This window comes from Balearica regulorum, chromosome 1, assembly GCF_011004875.1.
Source record: "Balearica regulorum gibbericeps isolate bBalReg1 chromosome 1, bBalReg1.pri, whole genome shotgun sequence".
NCBI classification, from domain to species: domain Eukaryota; kingdom Metazoa; phylum Chordata; class Aves; order Gruiformes; family Gruidae; genus Balearica; species Balearica regulorum.
The window spans coordinates 201,958,018-201,979,702 of NC_046184.1; the positions used below are offsets into that span (position 1 = coordinate 201,958,018).

Here is a 21,685-nt window from a genome sequence, read left to right on the forward strand (position 1 = left end):
ATGTTGGTCCGAAAGATGGTCATTCGTAGTTTCCTGCTCCCTAGTATCTCATCCCTTGAACTACCTGGAGAACAAACCCTATCACTAAATGGTTCCCTAACCTCTCAGAAAGGGTTTTGCTGACTAGCTCTATAATACCCAGTGAATAATGATGACAATACTTTGACAGCTTCGAGCCCTTCCTATCGAAGGACTTAAAAGCACTTCACGAACGTGCAGGGACTCCGTCTGTCTCTGATAAAGTCCTGCATCCTGCGGTAAGAAATGAACCACCTTATTCTATTTTGTAGGTGACGTCCCTAATGATCAGAAAACAACTCAAGCTCTGTCAATATTATAAGAACGTTTGTTGTTTTATTCTTTTTGGTGGGTACAAAAACCACAGTTTCTTACACAGAACAAGATTATAAATAATATCTGCAACATGAGTGACCCGTAGTCTCTTTTGATTCTACACTGCAGACTGATGACATACTCTAAACATTTTATCATTTTGTTTCTTGTATTAGACAGATGCAAATCTGTGGAACACGGAATGATGGAACAGAATGAAGGTAACAGCAAACAAGAGGATGACCAACAACTTTTATAAAAAAAAGTCTCTGAATTTTATTACAGTGATGGCATTTTATATCAATTATTGCAATGAATTGTTCCCTAAGATGGTTAGAAAAAAGAATTGTGTTGTCCTCTACCGAATTTACATCAGTTAAAAAGCAAGCATGTTTCAATATTCCTCTTTTTTCAAAGAAAATGTAAATAATTTCTTTATTTTTCACAGGATTTACATATTTATTATTTTCTTATCACAGTTTAGTGATTCATTTCTACAGCTGAACAGCTGAGTATTCTTCCATTGTATATATTGATGTTCTGGAGACACAGGTTAGCATGTTCATTGACTTCTATAGCTATTTTTCTCTCTTTGTCAAGACAAAGACCAAAATGTTGTCCTTTCTGAGCATGTTCTTCACAGTTTAATGCGCTAAATTGGCAAGTCTTATTAGTTTTAAGTCCACTCAAGTGAAATTTGTTGCTGTTAATACACCCTTCCCAGCCCCCTCCCCCCCAACAAAACTAAATTATGAATTTTCCTGATATAAAATCTGAGTTTGGGTTTCCGAGCTGAGCTCATGCACACATTGTTGCTGATGATGTCTGGCGCATTTGGACGTACTTCCCTTTCTCAGCCAAATTATTAGTTCATCAATGACACTCCCATGTCGTTACAGTCTGTGCTGTGTTCCCATCAGTCACCAACACAGTTTTATTAAGGCACTCAATTATTTTTTTGGTTTTTATGGTAGGTCCGATGCAATTACAGCCAATCCTGAACTTTGTCTAATTGCAGTTCCAGTATGCATGGCCTTCGGGCAATCGGGAGTCAATACGCGTCCGTTTTCTCCCACGCTCCCTGTGATGGATAATCTGGCTTTGTTTCTTATGGCTTCAGAAAAGGTAAGCTAGGTTGGGGGAAAAAAAAAAAAGAGAAAACAGGAAAGTGTTACAATGTTTCTGTCCTTCAACAAAGCAGGACACAGCAAACACCAAAATATTAATTTTAGACATCTGCATTTTTTCATGTTAACATTAAATATAATAATAGTAATCATCATGAATAAAATACATAGCATTTAAGTCTAATAGGGGAAAAAATACTAGTAATTCTGAGGGTAAATTTAATTACAATAAATTATTATTATTGATTTAAATGTAAAATCCAAATTTGATCAAGAAATTAACAGAATAGGCAATACCTTCATCTAAACTGCTTCAAACTACATTTATATACAGTGAAATGAGAATCAAGACCTTTTATGAACCTGAAATTATTAGCATCTGTGAATAAAGTCATGCACAGGTGGTTATAGGCTTAGACTTTCAACTAGGAACATAAAGATAAAATATAACTACTGAAAATTGTTTCTAAATTGCAATAGCTGTATCTTTGTGATAATTCCATGGATCACATCTAAAGAAATTATTACTCCTTTTCACAATGAACATATGTTGTATCAGTAAATCTGAGAACTGTCCTCAAATCTCTTTTCATATATATATTTTTCTACAATTAGAGAAGGTGGGAACTTTCAAAGGAAATGTAGTTTAGTGAGAGAAAATACAATTTTCTATAGTTTTCTACATTAGGAGTAAATTTTCCACCAGAAGGTTTAAATTTTTGTTACCTCAAAATCTTTGCTTTCAGGTAAATCAGAACAAAATGTCTTGTTTAGAGACTAATTGACTCAAGCAAAAAATTGGATTTGTTAAAAACCCTCCACATTTGTAGTTATGCCATCTAACTTTAGCCATCCAAAAATCAGTAACCTAGTCCAAAAGAGCTCTCTCATGTGATGATAGAAAAAGCCAAGATGTCTAGTTTAGACTAAATGATTTCCAGATGACTAAAATTAGGGGAGGTGTCTAAGGTCAACCAATGAAGCAGGGACAACTGGAACAACAGGCACCCAAACTACGCTACGTTGAAACAAATTTCAAAGATACCGTATTAAGATATTAATTAGTGGGGAAATCTGATTTCTAGTCGGCAGAAGCTATAGTCTGTGCAACTAACTCATGTAATTGGTGTGCAGGGATGCAATCTGAAATACCAATTGGAAAGACAGGAGCGTGCATTCACATAGGAGCAAAGGGATGACAAACGTCATAAAATCATTTTATTTGCCTTATTACTGATCTCTGTATTTAAAACTTTGTCCCTCTGAGCCCGGTTTCTCCTTCTGAGGTAGCAGTGAAATCCTGAGCTGCTGTTTAATACGCTGAAGTTGATTTTACATATATGAGTGTGTGTGTATAGGGATGAGGGAGATTCCTTAAAACTCCCAAACGTTTCCACTGCTTCTGGGTGCACTTCTATGAAAACGCACCAGCCTAACATTGCATTCCTATCAGTAGCTCCTTCAAAAAAGAGTTCTCCAAAGTACACCTGCTGCTGTGAGGCAGCTGGAGCTCGGATATAAAAGCAACTTTCCAAATCAATTACCCTAAACCCCTCAGCCCTCTCATGAAGCCAAATTCAGGAAAAGGTCTCAGCTTACAGAGGGCATTACGGCATTCCCCTTATGCTGAAAAACCTTGGCTTTGACAATCATCAATTGCAATGTCTGAAGTCACCCTCTGAAAAGTTTCCCAGCTGCCACTGTAGTCTGTGACAGGGATTGTTACCAAACATATCTTGGACTAATTCAACAGCTAGATATAAAAAGAGAGACACAGGTAATGATGGAGTGGGGACCTGGGCCTGTACAGTACCAAAAACCTCAACTACTCCCCAGCAGCAAATAAAAATCTATGCATTCACAAAGCGCAGACACAATGCAATGTGGTGGAGCTCGACGCAGTGCGTGTTCAGAGTCCCATTGCAAATGGATGTCGAGGACTGACAACTGCCTGCAGAAATGCACAGAACATGTTTTGGTCAATGGCAAGAAAAAACAAAGGTGCTTTAGCCAGGAGTTTTGGGGAGGGATGAGCGTCCAAACCAGATTCAAATGCAAACTTGGGTGGAAAAGGGTCAGCTTACTCCAGATATGCTAAATTTCCCAGAAAGTTGTCATGATGCACCAGCATCTCTCCATCACTTTGATCAGCTCTCTGTTCATGGCCATTCAGGGTTTGCCACTGGGAAATCTGAGAGAGAACTCAGATTTATACAGGATATATGAGTTACGCATAACTGGTTTTGCAGCTCAGTCTATATAACTTTCTGGCCATTGACAACACACTCAGGACAGAAAGACAGTAAAAAGGGATCCATCAAAAATAAAATCAAATGAGAATAACGAACAATTTCTCAGCAGCCTTCCACAGAATAACAGAAAAAGCTGCAATAAAACGACTCCTCTCTTCTCATGGCAGAGATTAACAACAACTCAGCAACACAGCACGGAAACAACCCAGACAGTTAACAAAGCCACGAGGAGCAGGTCAAGCTCGGGAAGGTGCCATAAAGCCCAGTAACCAGGTAAGCTTCTGTGTTGTATTTTAAACTGCGCTATAGGTAATCAGCCAGGCTAATACTCTGCTTAACTGCGCTGTTACAATTTCAGATTTATGGCCTGGCTGCAAAAAGTTTCTGGAGAGGCTGGGATGAGAGGGAAAAGTCTTAGTATTTACTGTGAATAATACCCAAATTGTTGAAGTCTCTGTGTGTTAAATATATGCAGTTAATAGCAAAAATGAATTTTCAAATTTGTCATTAGTTTTGATTAAATTAGTTGTGGGATTAATCATGTGAAAACACTGATTGCCCTGTTCCTATTGGGAAATGGGAATTGAAGAAACTGATGTCTTCAGTCTGTATCACACAAATACCCTAGCCTGTGTGGGTTCTTTTGTTGTTCAGGCTCCTCTAGTACCTGGGTCACACGAAGGTGTCCTTGGCAAAAATACTGAAGATGAACTTTCAATGAATTTTCCTATCTTGAATATGAAATTGGAACTATACGAGTCAAAATAAATGCATTACACATTTACTGAGCCATCCCGTAGCACTTCACCTTTTTCGTAATTATTTTCATATTTTTTTCATTACTTTTTGTAATTTTTTAATTAATTTCATAAACAACAGCATAGGATGGGAGAGCAAGAGAAGGCAGCTGAACTGGGAGCTGGCTCATGAGCTCCATGGCCCACTGAGAGTGGCCGTGGAGAGGCGGCGGTGGTGGCTGGCTGGATATGGGGACCGTCCCTTCAAAAGCCTCTGGGCTCGGGGTGAGGAACTCAGCTGGGCTTTTCCCTAGAGCAGCTGGAGAGGAGGCTGCTAGGCTCCGCACTGTGCTCAGGGCATCAGCTCAACTACTGTACTAAAGGGTTACTACTGATACACAAAAATGGGAAACTGTCACCCAGGGGAAGAGGAAGGGACTGTCCCCTCCTTACAGCACACTTCCTTCCCTGCCTTCGGCAGATGCAATAGCCTGTCATCCCTTCCCAATGTCTTTATCCCACACATACAGACCAGTCCTTTATCATACAGACTAGTCCACGCATACAGACTAGTCCTACATTTTCATCTGCTGCTGCCTCACAGGCAGGTGAATTTCCCTGAGGCAACTCATTTTTGACTGGATTAAACTAAAAGAAAAAACATGGTAATGAATATTATTGTCAAGTGGGTTATTTAAGCTATTTTATATTAGTTTAAAACATATAGTATTAAAACTATTGGATGTTAGCTTAAAAAGTCAGCGTGTTGGTTACTGATGTGGGTTAGAACTGCCAAGCATCTTTCCATATTAGCAAGTTTTAGTCCCAACACGATCCCTTTACTCCCTGGATAACGAAACCTGTCAAAGGTTTCCAAATGCGTAAGACAGACATATTTCTGCAGAAATACGTGTAACCAGCGTTGTGGGCTGCGTACTGCTGCCAGCTAGCAGGGGTTTATGACCAGCACGTGTGGGTCACCCTGTACAGAGCACGGCCCAGAGGTAACCCCTTGCTGCCTGCGGGGCCAGGGGTGCCCAAGTGTTGCCAGGAGAGCATGACTCGACCTTGGCAGTCTTCCACATATAAGCATAAGTGTTTTTATAAGAAGTTCACATGCTGAAATTTCTCAGAGAAGCATTATGACAAATAAGTAGAATGAAGAATTTCAGACAGCTACAAATATTTGCTCAAAATCCTAGGTATTTCTTTTTTTTGTTTTTGTTAATTTTTAACTGTCTGCACCCTAAAATGTTTTTAAGAGATTATCAGAAGTTTTGCCTGACCCAAACATGAATTTTCAATAAAATAAAATGCAATGTGGGCATTTTTAATACATTTTTTACTCTAAGAATTCATCTCTGTGTTGCAACAAGTCCTACAAGAATCCGAACTTTAGACAAAGGTACTTACCATCTTTCCTTAAAAATAAAAAATCAGTTAGCACTGATTTTTATTTCAAGAAAACAGTAAGGCTAAAATCAATTCTGCAAGTACCATGATAGTGTTTGTTGCACTGGAATCACAGAGCTGGGTGGGAACTCAGGGGATGGTCAAGTCATGCCATGGTTAGCATGCTAAGCCAGTTTGGGTCAGGTCAGATTTTGAATTAAAGCTCTGGGGTTTTGTTTGCTTTCTTTAAGACTATGTTTTGGGTGCATTGCACCCTGCAAATTTGGTAAGGAATATGTTTTCTGGGACTCTTACTTTTATACCGGCTTGGGGACACCCTCAGTTGTGGGCACGTCACTGAAGAATTGAAAGGAAAAAGATCTTTTCATCTGCATTTTGCACAATTACTTGCACAGGATTATTTCTTTATAAGAACCTTATTACTGACCGTAGGCAGTGAACTTGGGAGATTAATATTAGTACCTGGAAGTCCTGATTCCTGGTTCACAGTAATGAACACTGGCCTAAACTTTTGGAGTCCCCCTGACACCTACTGTGCCTCACATTTTCACTAGTGAACAAAGTGCACAGCTAAGACTTTTTTTTTTTTTTTTTTCCACATGGGGAAATTGGGCAGCTCTGTTACAATTCAAATATACCCAGGGTCATGACTTCTTCTACAACAGGGAACAAAAGAAAAGCACACAGTGACAATACGTTTGGGATAGTTTCCCAGCCAGCGTACGCCAAGCCCCCTCCCTCGCCCCCCGAGAACCCACCTATTCCTCGCAGCGCTCCAGCTATCATGCTCAAACACCATTCTCTGCTCACTCTGTGTTTGCTCTGTACTGTATGGTTCGGTATTGTACCGGCTGTGCCTTTAGACTGTAAGCTCCTCGGGACAGGGACCTGTTATGTGTTTGGCACACTTCACCTATTGTACAGCGCCGTGTACTCCAGCGCTATATAAATAATAAATAAAAAATAATAATTGTATCTCCAGTTGTTTCCTCCAAAATTTTTTCTAGGTGGCAACATAAAAATTATATTCTTCATCTACTTTCCCTAAATTTTTGTTTCTTACTTCCACTAAAGGGATGGCTCAGTGATTTCAGGAAAGCTCAAGCTTTTAGTTAACAGAGGAGATGTGTGGCTTGCTATTTGCAAGGGCAAGGGAGCTCTAGGTAGCACAAAAGGGCAGGGTCCTAGCTGCACCTTCACTTACAAAGCAGCTAGTAGAGCTTGGGAGCTATGTAAAAGTTATATTTAGAAGCACAATTTGCTGCTACGTGCCATTTCCAAAGGTCACAGTATTGATTTGACTAATGATTAGTTGGCAAGATACTGCACGGATGAGAACAAGTGCATTACTAAACCATCCCCGCACGCCTACTCAGGGGAGCTACGCAGGATGCAGCTCAGCAACATCAGCGGTTCAGGCTCCGACATCACTGCATGAACATCTAGAAGACACTACTCCCGAGCTACATAAGGGGGTGCGTTACTGAAAGCTGAGGACAATAATCAAGGTCTGTTCACTGGTTAGTGACTTTTTGTGGTTATTATAGTGGGCAAAGGTTGACCTGATGTGGGATATTGTGAAAAAAATGCCACACAATTAGCATAAAACACGTATCAAAGGGAGGGTGAAGGAATAGGTGAGGAGGAAGGACAGAAGGGAAAACAACATTTAGACTTCTTGTAACAGTGCCTTGTCTTCCGTCAGGTTAACTATGGTTCAGTGATGTTGCCTATCCTAAATCTTGATTATAACAAAGTCCCAGTTAGGGCCAACATCAAATAATAAAGGCTTACAGCAATTTATCACTAGTAGAGTGCAAACCTTTAGGAAAGTAGACTGGCCAATCAAGTAATTAAACACTGGCCCTCTGAATATATATTTTACGATTTCAAATAGTTTTCATCTCCCAAATGATTCAACAACATTGAGTTGTTAAAAATGTATTTTTTATGTTAAAAATTCCTTGCAATGCAGATGTCTATTAGCAACATAGAATAGTATACTGTACATCTGCAGCCAAAAAAACTGAACCACTTTGCACTGAAGTTTTTCAAAATATAAAGCTCTGTTCAGAAGCAAGCACCACTAGACAGACATGTCACAACACTGCGTTACAAGATGCATCACCCACTCACTGTAGTAGGCCCTAAGTCCTACCCCTAAATTTTAATACTTTCGGTTCCATATACGTTGTAACCTTCTCTATAAGTTGCTAAATTCTGGGTATTCTGCGAGGAAGTTGGGTTAAAAGTCTGTGCACTCTTTGCCACCTTCATTCGTTTCGCCTCTGCCCTGGACTTGTAACAGAACTCTATCAAAGCCACCAGCATTGCCAAGCCCAAGCCTCCAACCAGAATGTAGAAGACTCCAGCAACGTTGCTGAGACTCAAGGCACTCGTCTTGTCCTGGGGAAACAGAAGCAACACAGTTAACCCCGGAAACCAGACCCCAGGAGCACAAGCTACATGTTAAAACATTGGAAATATAGAAATAAATAACGTTTAGCTGAAACTAAATGACAGTCACTTACATACTTCTCACAACATTTGACCTATCTGGATCTATACAATATATTTTAAGTGCCTAATTTTCCTGGTTGGCATAAAAAATATAAGCATATTGCCAACATATCAGGATATCATTGCTTGCTTATGGCAAACCATTATTTCCACTAAGTGGAGAATTAAACAGTGACGTGTCTAGCTCTCTTTAGGGGCCAGTTTAGCGCTGATACAAAACTGCATGTATGTAAAGCTCTTTTTAAAAGCTTTGAAATCCAGAAATCCATTTACATCAGACAAGACTCTGCTTGATCTTTACAAAAACAGGAATTGTACTTGTGGTAGGCATTGCCATTAATTTAAAAGATCCAGACTGAGTTTCTGATACTTAAATGACAGGTGAAAATAACATGTGAGGCTTAAGTTATTTCTTTGAACAAACACTTCCTTTGAAAGTGCACACTATACCATACATATTGTGATAGATTGCCTCTTACCAATTATTGTATTTTGTTTCTATTTTATTATAGATACAGCTCTGGAACATGCCCATGGACTACTAAGGCTCAGTGATAGTATAATTTTAAATAGCAGTTTATGAAATCTTACACATTATTCATAATTTACACAACAGTGAGAACTTTAGCAAATTATTAAATATACATCATTTTATAAACAATCACCTTCTTGGACGTACTGTAGTAAATAACTATTCTACAATTCTCTATACTTCACTGCTTAGTTACGTATCATATTTTTTCATTTGAAATCCACGTGCATTTCTGCACAGTTCTCAAGGAACTCTCTCAGGATTGACTTCCATATACTACACCATGCGCCTTAAGATACTTAATAAAGCTTTATTCTTATGCAGACTATACAATTTTTACCTAAAGTAAGGAGAGTACTTAACTTCCGATTGTAATCTCTATGAAATTTTAACTTACGAAGAATGCAAAACATTTAGATGTTTAATTTAAAGAGGCACTATTTGTTGTGTAATCGGTAGATTAGCACAGTAACAATTCCCATGGAGGTACTGAGATGTTTGGGGCTTACAGCTGGGATCTGTCTCTTTTTAGCTGGCTAAGAGGACCGAGTACCTTGGGGGTGGCTGTGTTCCCTGGGTGGCAACGGCTAACACGGTGCTGGCAAACGAGGAGGAGGCAGGGCTGAGCAAGACCTGACCAAACGTACGTGGCGGGTTGAGGCTTCCTCAGCTGTCATTTACAGGTCCTTTGCCATCCTCTTAACTGCTTTTCACTCCTTTCTCCAAAGCACTTGCCAGAAAAAGCGAACGTGTTGGAAGTCTGTTTGGCAGGTTAACTTTACCAGCAGTAAAGCAGGGCAGCTCTGGGGGCACGCAGGCAGCGAGCGGTCGCTGCGCGTCACGCGTTCCCTCCGGCCCCGACAGCGCAGGTTGGCGCAGAGACACCGTGAAGAAGCTTCAGGGTCCCCGGACAGAGGGCTGGCGCTGGCTGCGGTGCTTCCCAGCCATGAGGAAACACCCGCTCTGTGGTCCCCAAACAGAGGGAAGTAGAGAAGGCTCCACTCCCTGGGGCTGTCAGGATTACTGTTTGGGAATGGACTACGGGAAACACTGGAAGCTGTAAAAAGCTATTAATCATCGAAGATTTCCACTTCAAAGCTCAAGTTAAGTCTTGGCTCCTCAGGGAGTCAGGGACCTTCCCAGAGGGAGCCAGGCACAGCCACGCTGGGCAGTGATGAAAGGCAACCCTTCCCACTAGCATTGTCCCTTTTCAGAAAACCGCCGAGGGAGGCCGGCTCCGAAAGGAGAAGGCACGAATGGACATTTCCTAAGTAGTTGGCAAGGAAAGCCCACCCCTCCTAGGCAGGAAGGAAACATCTAACCCAACCTGCAGCCCCCAAACCCCAAAAAACTGCCTTGTAACTTTTCAACAGATGCCCTGAATAGGTAGGACAATGTTTGGTGATTTGTATCACTGAAGACATCAAAAAAGCAATAGTGCTTCCTTAAATTAAAGTGGGAGCCCCGTCAAGATGGGGGAAAGCTGATTCGTTCTGTGTCTACAGCTGCTTATTTTACTTCTAAGTCATTTTGCTTATTACTTCCTTTACTGCTTTGTGAACACGATAGTAGGTCCCGAACTGCAGCGACTGACCTTACTTCCAGAGTCCTTGGGTCCACATTCACCTTTATCGTACCACCATTTGTTTTTCAGCTTGTCTAAGACGCCTGCCTCACTGAGTTTCAAAACGGCAAGGTTTACAGGAGTTCTTCACGTGGAAAATAACATAAATAACATTATATATGTTATTTTATGTTATTCAAGTAAAACTACATAGAATCGCATTGCAAAGTGACAGAGCAGAGGCCACAGTGGGTGCTATGTCATGTACTGTTGGCCCAGGTTTAGAGACAGACATACGACCGGGACCTGCTCCATCGCTTTAGGTAACAGGCACATACTGCTGGGGAAGATTTGTAAATAAATAGTATGCAATTACTGTGAACCCAAAACTATTGGCTTAGACATATTAACAGCATACTCTTCAGAGACATATATAATACAACTGGATATACGACTTACGAAACATACTCATTTGTGTTCCTTGCTTTCAATCTATTTTTAGTTTGTAAGCATACAAACCAAAATATAACTTGGCTATAGCTATTTCATTTACTGCCCTCAAAATTGTCGTGGCAAGAGAAAGGAGCTGCTTCGTGCAGTTTGCTGCCCACAACCCCCTGGCACAGACCCGTGCACCCGGTGCAGAGCGCCGCGGGCGTCAGGAGATCTGTGTGCAGAGAGCTTGGGGGGAGAGCTGCGATGCCTTTGTCCTCAGCTACGAAGAACAGGACAGTCAATCTTTTCATTTTCCTTTCCTGTTTCAGCATTATTCTCAAATTCAAAGTTTTTCCTTAAATCTCACTTATTTGAATAAGTCTTTCAGGGGTCCCAGGCTGATGATAAATTACCGCTCGGAATATCTTACTTGTGGGATTTGCTGTGGGTGATGCAATGGAGTTTAATATTGAGATGAAACCTAATCTGACGTCTCAAAGTCATGAACCACTACGGTTTTACACTGAAGTGACTTAAACTCAGTGAATAATCTCAGAGTATTATGGTAATGCCCCACTTCATGCAGTTGTACCAGTTTATTTTCTGAAAACCAATGAAATTATTAACAGACTTACTTTATGTCCGCTTTGAGTCATTGACTGTCCAATTCTTAATGTGGCAGGCATATAGATATCTATTTATGTGCAGGTGTGGATGAAAATACAATATATTTCAGAGAAGGAGGTAGATAAACAGAAATGGCATGTGACAGATTGCATTCTGGTGATGTTCTACAACATAGGAACTGATCCTGTGTGTGCCAGTGGATTTCTATGGGAATTAATCTCTCATAATACACCATAATCCATACATTGCTAAAATGTTAACTCATTAATTAAAGGCTTAAAAAATAAGTAAATAAGCCAGTGCAAACATCAGTTAGTATAGTGTTAACTGAACCTGTTAAAATAGCTTCTATGAAAGAGAAAAGGGGTTTGTAGTTACACTCTGTAACTGGTTTAAGTGGAAGTCCCAAAATGCTTATGTATGAATATATTTGTACATGTCTGTGTATATATATTTAATACACAAATAACAGCTCCTGAGCCTCGTATGCTACTCTTTGCTTTAGGGATCCTGTCTTTTCATACATCCTGATTAGTCTCCATACATATATACATAAAGGGGGATATTCACCTCAATTTTTCCACCCGTAAGTTATGCCCCAAGCTTTGGCTGCCTGTCTAGGCGTCCCTGCAGTTAAGGGAAAAAGATCGGTACCACCACAAGGTGGGCTTAGACACCAGTTTTAACTAAGGATGGAGCATGCTGTCAAGATGCCCGTCGCCCGTCTCTCCTCCTTTACTACTGAGGAAGCCTTGGTGCCTCTGTGAAATGACAGTTTCTGACAGCCACAGCTGGGTGAGAGGATTCCCAGGTACTCTCAATTGATCCCTTTCAGCAGAGGAAACGCTTCATCCACTTTCCAAATCCCACACATTTAATTCATATGCTTCTAAACCAGAAAGTGCCCATTTCTTGATCTTTTTCAGTATTCAAACTTACATTTTGTCTTCGGGCTTCCTGGCAGCAGGTTGTGCAGGTTGATAGTGAAATATGAGAGTCCCACAGCTGTGAAATGAGTGGGTAGCAGTTTGGGATGCTGGCAAGTTGCCTGTCAATATGATCCTCTGTTTGCTTCTAGTACAAGTGCAAAATAATTAATATTATTTGGATAGCCATCATCTGTAACATGTCATGCATTGGCATTGAGCCACATTTCGGTGCTCCCAAATCCCAGCAGTGTAACAAGGCTGGCTATAACACAGACAAGGGACATCCAGGTACGGTTCTCACATGGAAAATCAGAAGCCTGTGGAGTTGATGCAGATTACACTGATTAAAGTGATAATTAGGACTCTATATGAACTATGAAGACCAGCAGCAAGCTGGGACAAGTCAGAAAACAGATGTGTCCCAGTTCTTTTCTTGTTTTTCAGCACTAACAGTTTAGATATATCAAGGCTGATACAGGCAGGGGTTTTTTTCTTACTTGCAGCTGTACTTCTTTTAATGTTTTCCTTCCTGCATTGTCTCTGTGAGGAAGCTCTCCGGTTTTCCTATGGGAAAAGCCATCAATTTCACGTTTAAAATTGCCATGCTGTCCTCAACGTATAACTGAACGCAATGGCAACGGCCAGCAGAGATGAAACAATTCTCCCTTTTCACTGAAATACAGCCAGGGATGTGTCCGAGGCCAGGCCCCTGTTTCTCCTCCCCGCTATTGTCCGTTACATCTCCTCCCCTCAGACGGTCCTAGCACCCTGAACGAAATTTAAACATATTTGACGCTTTCAGACCAGGGCTTTTGTCCCGCTTTAAATCGGCCAGCTGTGATGGGAAATGTACACAGTCCCACAGGAGAAGCCCAGAGTGAGGGGCTGCAGAGTGGAAAAGGAACACTTTTGCTTATGCTTATCAGAATAGCAACATATATACCTGTTTGCAGTCACAGGAAGTGGTTGCAAGTGTAGTGACTTTTTGTGTATTTTAGACTTTGTTTTGTTTGTTGTTTCACTTCAGCAGGAGATTTTCAACACCTCCCATGGGAGATGAATGCCCAAATCCCCTTGGCTTTCAGGGCAAGTTGCATATCTAGGGCTCTTTCCTTTTTTTGAAAATATCCTCTCCAAATAAGCATTGTTTTGACTGTGCCAGTCACAGAGACTACAACTTGTTACTACACTGCCTACACAATCGGTCCGTGAATAGTCCCACTGACATTAAAGGGGGCATGAATTAGAAGTCAGTATTATCTGCTGTACACGAGCAAGAGCAATGTAGTTAAGTCATATATAGAGGATAAATCCAGCATTTAGAATTAATTATCCCATCAAGTTCAGTCTTGTATACTCAATATTACAATGGAAAATTACTACAGATTTTTTTTTTCAAGTTGTTTAGTGATTCCTGAATTACTAACTTTAGACTAAATCTTCAACTAGAGTAAACTGGCAGAGTTTGTGAAAATCAGTGTAGTTTTTCCAATGTACAGCTGCTGAGAATCTCCCTTGTTATATACAAACAGGATCCATCTGCCTTTAATACATGAAAAATAATAACTACAATTTACCTTTATATATGGATGTGTCCCATGTAGCCACAGTGCAAAACTACTGTGTGTCAGCACAGCAGACCCTGCTCTTCACCATGTGCTGAAGTCAGCGGTGGTGCAGCCCGACCTGGGCACAGGGACTCTGGTTTCCCACCTTTTCATCACGTTCTCGTCCCTTCTACCTCCCTTCTCAGCTTCTCACTCATTTCCTCCTCTCCTGTTATCAATCACTTGCTGTTGGAAGGGCTGGTTTTTAAGAGTCTCAGGCTGGATCTTGTGCCAGCAACATCAGCAAAATCACAGTGCCTTAAAACAGCATTAATGAAGTTCTGAGTTGGTTGTGTTCAGGACAACAAATGCGCAATTATAGCACTTAAATTACAATACCGAGCAATTCTGAAAACAATACAGAATTTTGGTAGACAGGGATTTTAAAAATGCAATCACGAGTACATTTTAGGAACATTTTCATTACCCACTCATAGCTGGCCATTAATTAAGTGTAAGGTCAGTCTCATCTGCTGAATGAAAACCAAGGGCCACTGTGTTCTCCTGAGGGCTGCCAGCAGAGACCAGAGGAGAGCTCCATCAGCACAGCTTCCTTCCACTCACACTTTTGTAAAAACAACGGAGCAGAGTGGCAGAAACTGTGTTTTAGTACCTTCCCATGCACCACATGAACTGATGATGGCATACAATTAAGATCTGAGGTAATACCTTCAAAAGCACTCAAATGACTTGGGAACCTCACTTTTATCTTAAAACACGACTTGGTTACTGAGGCCACCAAACCACTGGTGGTTCACACAGGGCAACTCTCTGAACCATCTTTCTGAATTTTGTAAGATTATTCCTTAAAGGGAACAATAAATGGGGAGGCCAGAGATGACCTTTTATGAGCACAGAATGGAGGTAGGAGAAATCTTGTTTTATAGAGCAACACAAACCTATGGAGAACTGCTGAGCTCTCATGAAACTCCTCAATGTCTATGGTCCTCTGTACTATCATGAAGGGTTATTCTGGGTCTAGGCTCTCATATTCTGACTAGTGAATCTCAAGTAGTAACAGCATTGTTATCAGTTAAGTCTCACGTGCTATATTTCTTTCAGGAGAAGAGAGATGTTCTTATTCTCATGACAGTAGGAAGTCCTGTAATTTGGACTGGAGCTGCTAACAAATCTCAGGGTTTGTTGTTTTTAAATTCATACAATGGAAAGGAGTATTAGCTAGAGAAGCTTAAGAGCTTAGTTCAGGACTTGTTGGTAGCTGTCAGGTTTACAACAACAGTGCATGGTGTCCTGGTTATTCCACTAATGATCATTTGCTAGCATATAAAATTTAAATATTTAGAGCTCCATTAATTCAATAGAAAGGGTCTTATAGAGTTTAATTGATCAGATCCTACAAGACATTTCCTGAACAAGGAAATGGATTTTGTAGATGATAAATGGCTAACTAACACCTTGGGGACTCAGAGTAGCTGTAGTTTAAAAAACAAGACCAGATGTTGCTGCAATGCAGAATTTGAGAAATATGGTAATGCCCGCTCATCTCCACAATGCGCCTGGTCCTACTGAACGTGGGCAGTGTGGGCGTATGATAGACCTGGGGCTTCCCAGGAGCACTGGGCTTGCTCTCTCCATGTACGGTGCTTATGCACAGGTACTGCCTACTCACTCCGCTGTGCCCGGGAAAGCGTGTGGCATGAAACAGGCCTGAGGTAAGATGAATGCTCCTGGCAGGCTGTATATACACATAGGACCACAGGTTGAGCTCCATCATGCTCCCCATCCTTTGCTAACGCTGCCTGACCCATCATATTTTCTACTGCATCCTGAACTGCCTGCGTCTCCTATTTTTCATTTCCATTGGCAATGTGTTCCTACCTCCCTCCTGCATTCACAGATCCTCCCTGTTCCTCCACGGACTGCACTCCTTGCCTTTCTTTTCTATTTTCATCCCCTCCTCCTTTTTCTGTCACTTGCCATCACACCGAGCTTCCTCCTTCAGCACTTCCAGACATCTCCCTGGGGAAGCCCTTCCTCTACCATGACCTGCTCCCCTCTCCCTGCTTTGCGACTCAAAGCACCAGTGGCTGGTAACTGGGGACGTAAGTTAAAAGCATCCTTAGTCTGCTATCTAGCTTTTATCTCACCTTTCAACCACAGCAGGTTTCTGAGGAGTGTATTTTAAGAAAATGGAGGTATTTTAATAATGTGACTCCCTGCCTGTGACATTTTAAAACATTAAATAAACACCCCTCCCCCAATAATGGAGAAGTTCAGGCTTGGGTGGAGCGTATAATAGTAGCGACATGGAGATTTACGGTTCACTTTCTTACAAGAAAGTTGGTGTCTGCTCCACTTGCAGGTAAGTTCTGTTAGGTCAAATATGCCTGAGTGCTTGGGAAGAGAAAATAGAGACCATTTCTGAAACTGTGACTGCTGGCGAGCAGAGCGGTGGGGGAAAAACAGGTAGAGCAGCAGGATCGAAGGCAAAGTGAAGAGGATTAGGACATCCGTTCTGGGTGAGTGCAGAACAGGATGGTCCCTGAGGCCAGGACACAGCATGAAAGAGCAGGAAGACTAAAGAAGGAGAGAAAATAGTAAGAAAATATATATGTAGGCAACTGTAAAGAAAGCTACTGTGTATGACAAATCAATCAAATTTAATCATCTATATGTGACTAGCTCTGTGCCTGCACAGTTACCTGTGCAGCATTCTCTTATATATTGTTCACACACAAGCACATAAATAAATATTATTACATACTGCCTGGCAGTGAAGGGGTATTTTTAATATCTTCAATTGTCCTCCACTTCTACATTTTTCACTTCCACATTTTCACTTCTTTTCAGTACAAGGCAGTTTCCCAAAAGAAAACTGTGAGGAGGCAAGGAAGTGGTGGCACAGGCCATGTGCAGGATATGGAAATGCAGGAACAGTAAGAAGCTGTCAACACAGCCTAAAATTCAGCCTAAAATTCCTGCCTAATAAATTCTGATAAATTCTGCCTAGGGAACCACCATGGATTTCAGTTTACTGGTAAGATATCGTAAAATGTCAGCATAAAGACATTTTACCTGAAATTTGCCCTCCTGTTTTGGATACTCATGTGAAAATTGTAATTTGTACCAATATTGTTCGTGTCAATAGTGGGTTCCTGAGCCTGGACCATGCATTAGATTACTGCTAGGAGGCAGTCACACTGATTTGCGCCCTCTTCCTTTACTGTCACTGAAAAATTATTTTGGGTAGTACACTATAGCAGAAAATAAATCTGAAGGTTTCAAACTGCTTGTTCATGAGAACGAGCTTGGAAAAGGCTCATCATGATTTCAGAAGATGCAAGCTTCTGAAAACCGGTTGTAGATCTCCCACCAGAGACTGTTTAAGAGTTCCCCTTGGGATGCTTAAACAAATGCAAATATTTTTGCTTTGACAGTAATTGCATACACCTAGATTTCAGCTGCAGGTACCAGCAGTGCTGTGCTACTGGCAAAGCTGTTTCGTCGCAGGTAAAACCCCAGCAGATGCACCAATTACTTTACATACTGTTTACCCGCTTTTGGTGACATTGAGGCTAACCTTGGAGTCACCTCCCCCGCTGCCACATTCTCCTTTGTCGTACCACCATTTGTTTTTCAATTTGTCCAAGAGGCCTTGTTCATTCAGTTTTAAAACTGCGAGGTTAACAGCATTTCTTGAAACGATAAAACATATTTTGTAAGAAACTGCACAGCTGTTAAGATGTTAGAAGGAATGAGGACTTAAGCTGTTTATAAGCTCGATCCACACACTAAATAAACCTCTCATTTCCATATTTCAAAGCCCTTGGCAGCACAAATAATTATAGTTACTTTCAAATGTGAAAAATATGTTTCCAGTGTAGAAATGATTTTCAGAATGGCTTGGATTTTAACAAGAAAATTCTATCAACCAACCAAAACAATTTTTGCAAAATGATGATAAAACTCTGCCTGGAATTATAAATGATTTACACAGATTTATTTGAATGTCTATTTAGAATATCTGTTTAGTGTGGGCCCAGGCTGATTTTTCAAGTAGATGGGAAAATGTATTCCCATATTCTAAAGAGATAAGATCCAGACAGCGTATGCTAGACGCTGCCAGTCACTGTGTCATACAGTTTTGACGTATAGCACATCAGAGTGATCCCTCACAAGCTGTGGACTCGGGCTCCAGGAAGAGGCAGTGTGAGGCACAGCTGAAGAGGAGCACTAACAGCTTGCACGCTGGCTATGATGCTGTCTAGAGCCAGTCCATAGGAAATGATGCACCAAGAGGTGCCAGGAGTCCTGCCTGTCTGAAGCTCCATCACCTGCTGTAGGCACATCCGTACATTTGGGATGCAGGCTCTAAAAGAGTCCACCTCCCTCTGCACAGTAAAGGCTTAGCTGAAATGCAAGACCCAGGGTTTAGCTTAGTCCCGTGGCTCCAGGGACTGCCCTGCTATGCTGGGAGAGCACCCTGTCTCCCAGTCCGGAGGGCCCCACCAGTGTCGGGGAGGAAGGTGGTGGTGAGGGCGTCCTCTCTGGGGAAACCTGGGGATAGTGCAGCCAAGCAGAAGCTCAAGTGCTGGGAAGACCAAACCCAGCCCATTTGCTGGGTGCTGAGACACCAGCAGGTAGTTGGGACGTCCTGAGGACTTCTCCCTGAAGGGTTTATACATGTTATGCTACCACTGGATGAAAGACGAATCCTGCATCACTAGCAGCACAGTGGCATAGACACAACAGACTGAAAGGGACTCCACGACACCCAGTGTCCTCTAGCTCATGTTCAGTGCTCTTTTTTCAGGTGAGAGAAGTACCTGAGAGACACTTTGGATCTGTGCAGGCAGAGGTGGGTTGCCAACATGAAGGCTAAAGCAGAGAATCGCCGCTCCTGTATGAACTCAAGGCTGCCGGGACTGCACTGAACCTCAGGTAAGAAAGGGACGCAGCTGGTCCTAGGATGGGGTTGCTTCTGTGCATGCTCAGAGGTCTTCCTTTAGGTGTTCAGTGAGCGTTAAGACTGGATGGCAGAGGGTAGATGGTATAGATTACCATACAAACCCAAATGTAAGGCACCTGGATTTATGATAAGAACTACAGTCACTATATGACATTTTAAAAATCAGTTGATATCTAATCTGCCAATGCATTTATGCAGCCTTCATCACCTCCTGAGGAACCTCTGCACTTGTTTAAGTGTATGACTTCCTATCTTTGTTACTAAGAGCCTGAACAGTCACATATCCTAATGGTACACAACTACATCAATATTTATTCATAATTCATAATAATAAACTTTTCTCCTCCTCTTTTCACATTCAGAGGTCCCTAGTGTGTCCATGCCTATCAGACATCCACGCTCTTTCTGGCGGGTGTCTGCCCAGGCTTGCTTGCTGATCTGCAGAGGTATGTGGAGCAGTGCCATCACATCCTTGAAGCACTATTCATCCCCGAAGGGAGAGAAGTATCTGTGAACAGCCAGTGGCCTAACTACTGCTCTTCAGGGACAATATGTGGTTGAGAAAGATGGAGTTTCTCTCTCTCTGAATTTGTATAACGCTGTCAAGATCTGTCTGTCAGGGCTGAGTGGGATTTGGGAAGAGCTATGTCTGTCAATGGCATCTTCCCCTCATCAATTATGAGAGGACACAACACCTCCAAAGCACTTGGAGAAGGGTTGGGAAAGTGAGATCCTCTTGTGGCAGGGCTCCATCAGGTCTTATGGCACCAGAAGCCACTGGGGCTTGTGATTCACCCTCTCTAGAGATGGCTGGTCTCTGGGGGTCCCTTCTGGTCTTAGAAGAAATTTTTCTCTCACTCATTAGGAGTGAAATGTTCCTGGCAGACAGGTACAGACAGGTATGGAGCGTTTACAGTTTACAGGTATTTCACAGTTTATAGAGTGTTCCTTACAACATTGGTCCATTCGTGGGACAAATGTCAGCTTCAGGACATACCTTCATTGTCTTCTGGTACCAGCTTTTCATATAGCTCCTGCAGGAACCGAGACAGGTCTTTGCTGGCTGGTCATGAAGTTTGGGAACTGCCTGTGGGTAGATCTGACTTTACCTAGCTTCACTGTAGTTACATTTATACAAGATTTTCAATACAGATAAAGTAATTGCTTATCTGTCTCTGAAAGTGAAAATGAGAACTGTAGGCTGCAGTGGGAGGGATAACAGACTGTTCTTTGTGGAAAAAGCTTTAAGGGGAACTTAGCAGCCAGGCTGACAAATGGGATTTTGTATAAGTGCTCTAATTATGGTTCGCACTCCAGAGGGAGAGGAGCGATTGCAAAATTGGAATGAAATTGTTCATTTGTCCCTTTTGTTCTTGGAAGCAATTGCTTTTGAACCAGTCACATTTACTACAGATTTCTCCTACTCAGCTTTTAGTTACAAAGCCTACACTTTTGGCCTGTTTGCCCCATTCAGAACGGTAACTGTGTGGCCAGCCTTGCCACCTTACGGACAAATTTCCAGTACACTAAATGTACATTTTACCTTTGTAAGGACATTGGGACTGAGCCATAGATGAAAGACGATCCTAGAAACACTATTTCTTTGATGTTGAGTAGCATTACTTATTCTGAAAATGGCTTAGATATATAGCTTGAGACTGCTGTCTACAAAGTCAAAGTCAAAACTCCTTCTCCCTTCAACAGGAACCAAACCAAGGTCTAATTTAATGCTGCTATGTCTAATTGTCATACTGGGTAGCAACAACATAAACAGCTGCTTTGACAGTGCCACAGATGCAGGCAGGAGTGATTGCTCCCATGAAAAATGAAATGTATCTCAAGGAGTATCACTAACTTTCAATTCAATGAGCCACTTAAGTAGTGTCTTATTTTAAAGCAGATGGGAAGCTCTATCAATCAGTCTATCTGTAAAAGTGTCTTCATGCTATTTCCTCTAAGCTGTAGTCTCTCAAGTATGAACACTAAAGCTCATTGAATTAGACAAAGTCCTTATGCTAAAATCCTTAGAAAGTCTGGGGTTTTTTTCAATCTCTATCTTATCTTGGGTGAAGATGTTACCTGATAAATTACAACTTTGTTTTCAAGCTCGTCAAGTTCATGTCTACTTAGACCTTTTATCTGGATATTCTAAGATGAATAAAAAACAACTAGGAGATTTTTTTTTGACAACTAATATAAGTTTTCATGTTTGATTTCCATGTTGACAGGAAAGAGCTTTCTCACTTGCCAACTGTTTGAATTTATCTTTCAAAGCATTAAAGATTATCAAGGAGAATTTTCCCACAGTCATTTAGAGAAGCTGCAGCTGGTTGATAGTAATCCTAGAGTAATAAATAAATAAATGAAACCCATTCATGAGAGGGTTATTTAGCTGGGTTATTAGCCATATCCATACACAGTTTCACAGCACAAAAGAGAAATGGAAATAAAAAGGATGAAGAAGTAAATGTGGATTTAAGCTGCAATCATTGCTCTGAAATTAAACTGTATTGTTTATAAATGTAACACATTATTGTCCTCATCATGTCTAGTAGGCCATGTAAAACCAGGTTAGTTTCACACTGCTTTCTCTGTTGCTTTGTTATCCAGGTCCACCTCAACATATGGAAATAAGTAATTTCCTTCTGGACAGCAAAACACAGAGAACCTTTGCTCAGC

The 21,685-nt window shown here is 41.4% G+C and overlaps 1 protein-coding gene across 5 annotated transcripts in view; it reads right to left on the reverse strand.

The window, feature by feature from the left end:
• Window positions 1-334: 334 nt before the first annotated feature.
• The window catches only part of GRIA4 (glutamate ionotropic receptor AMPA type subunit 4), a 233,476-nt gene continuing 212,125 nt past the window's right edge, over window positions 335-21,685 (reverse strand). Inside the window, exons 14-17 of one of the 5 annotated variants that reach the window (XM_075742296.1) lie at window positions 10,509-10,623; window positions 8,134-8,268; window positions 6,621-6,803; window positions 1,340-1,463 (exon numbers count right to left, since the gene is read on the reverse strand). In XM_075742296.1, the coding sequence (XP_075598411.1) occupies window positions 6,669-6,803; window positions 8,134-8,268; window positions 10,509-10,623 (385 nt within the window). In that variant the 3' untranslated portion in view covers window positions 1,340-1,463; window positions 6,621-6,668. Of the gene's footprint in view, window positions 1,464-6,620; window positions 6,804-8,020; window positions 8,269-10,508; window positions 10,624-17,617; window positions 17,733-21,685 lie in introns of all 5 variants that reach the window. The other 4 variants (XM_075742298.1, XM_075742295.1, XM_075742294.1 and 1 more) reach the window with 4 other exon arrangements.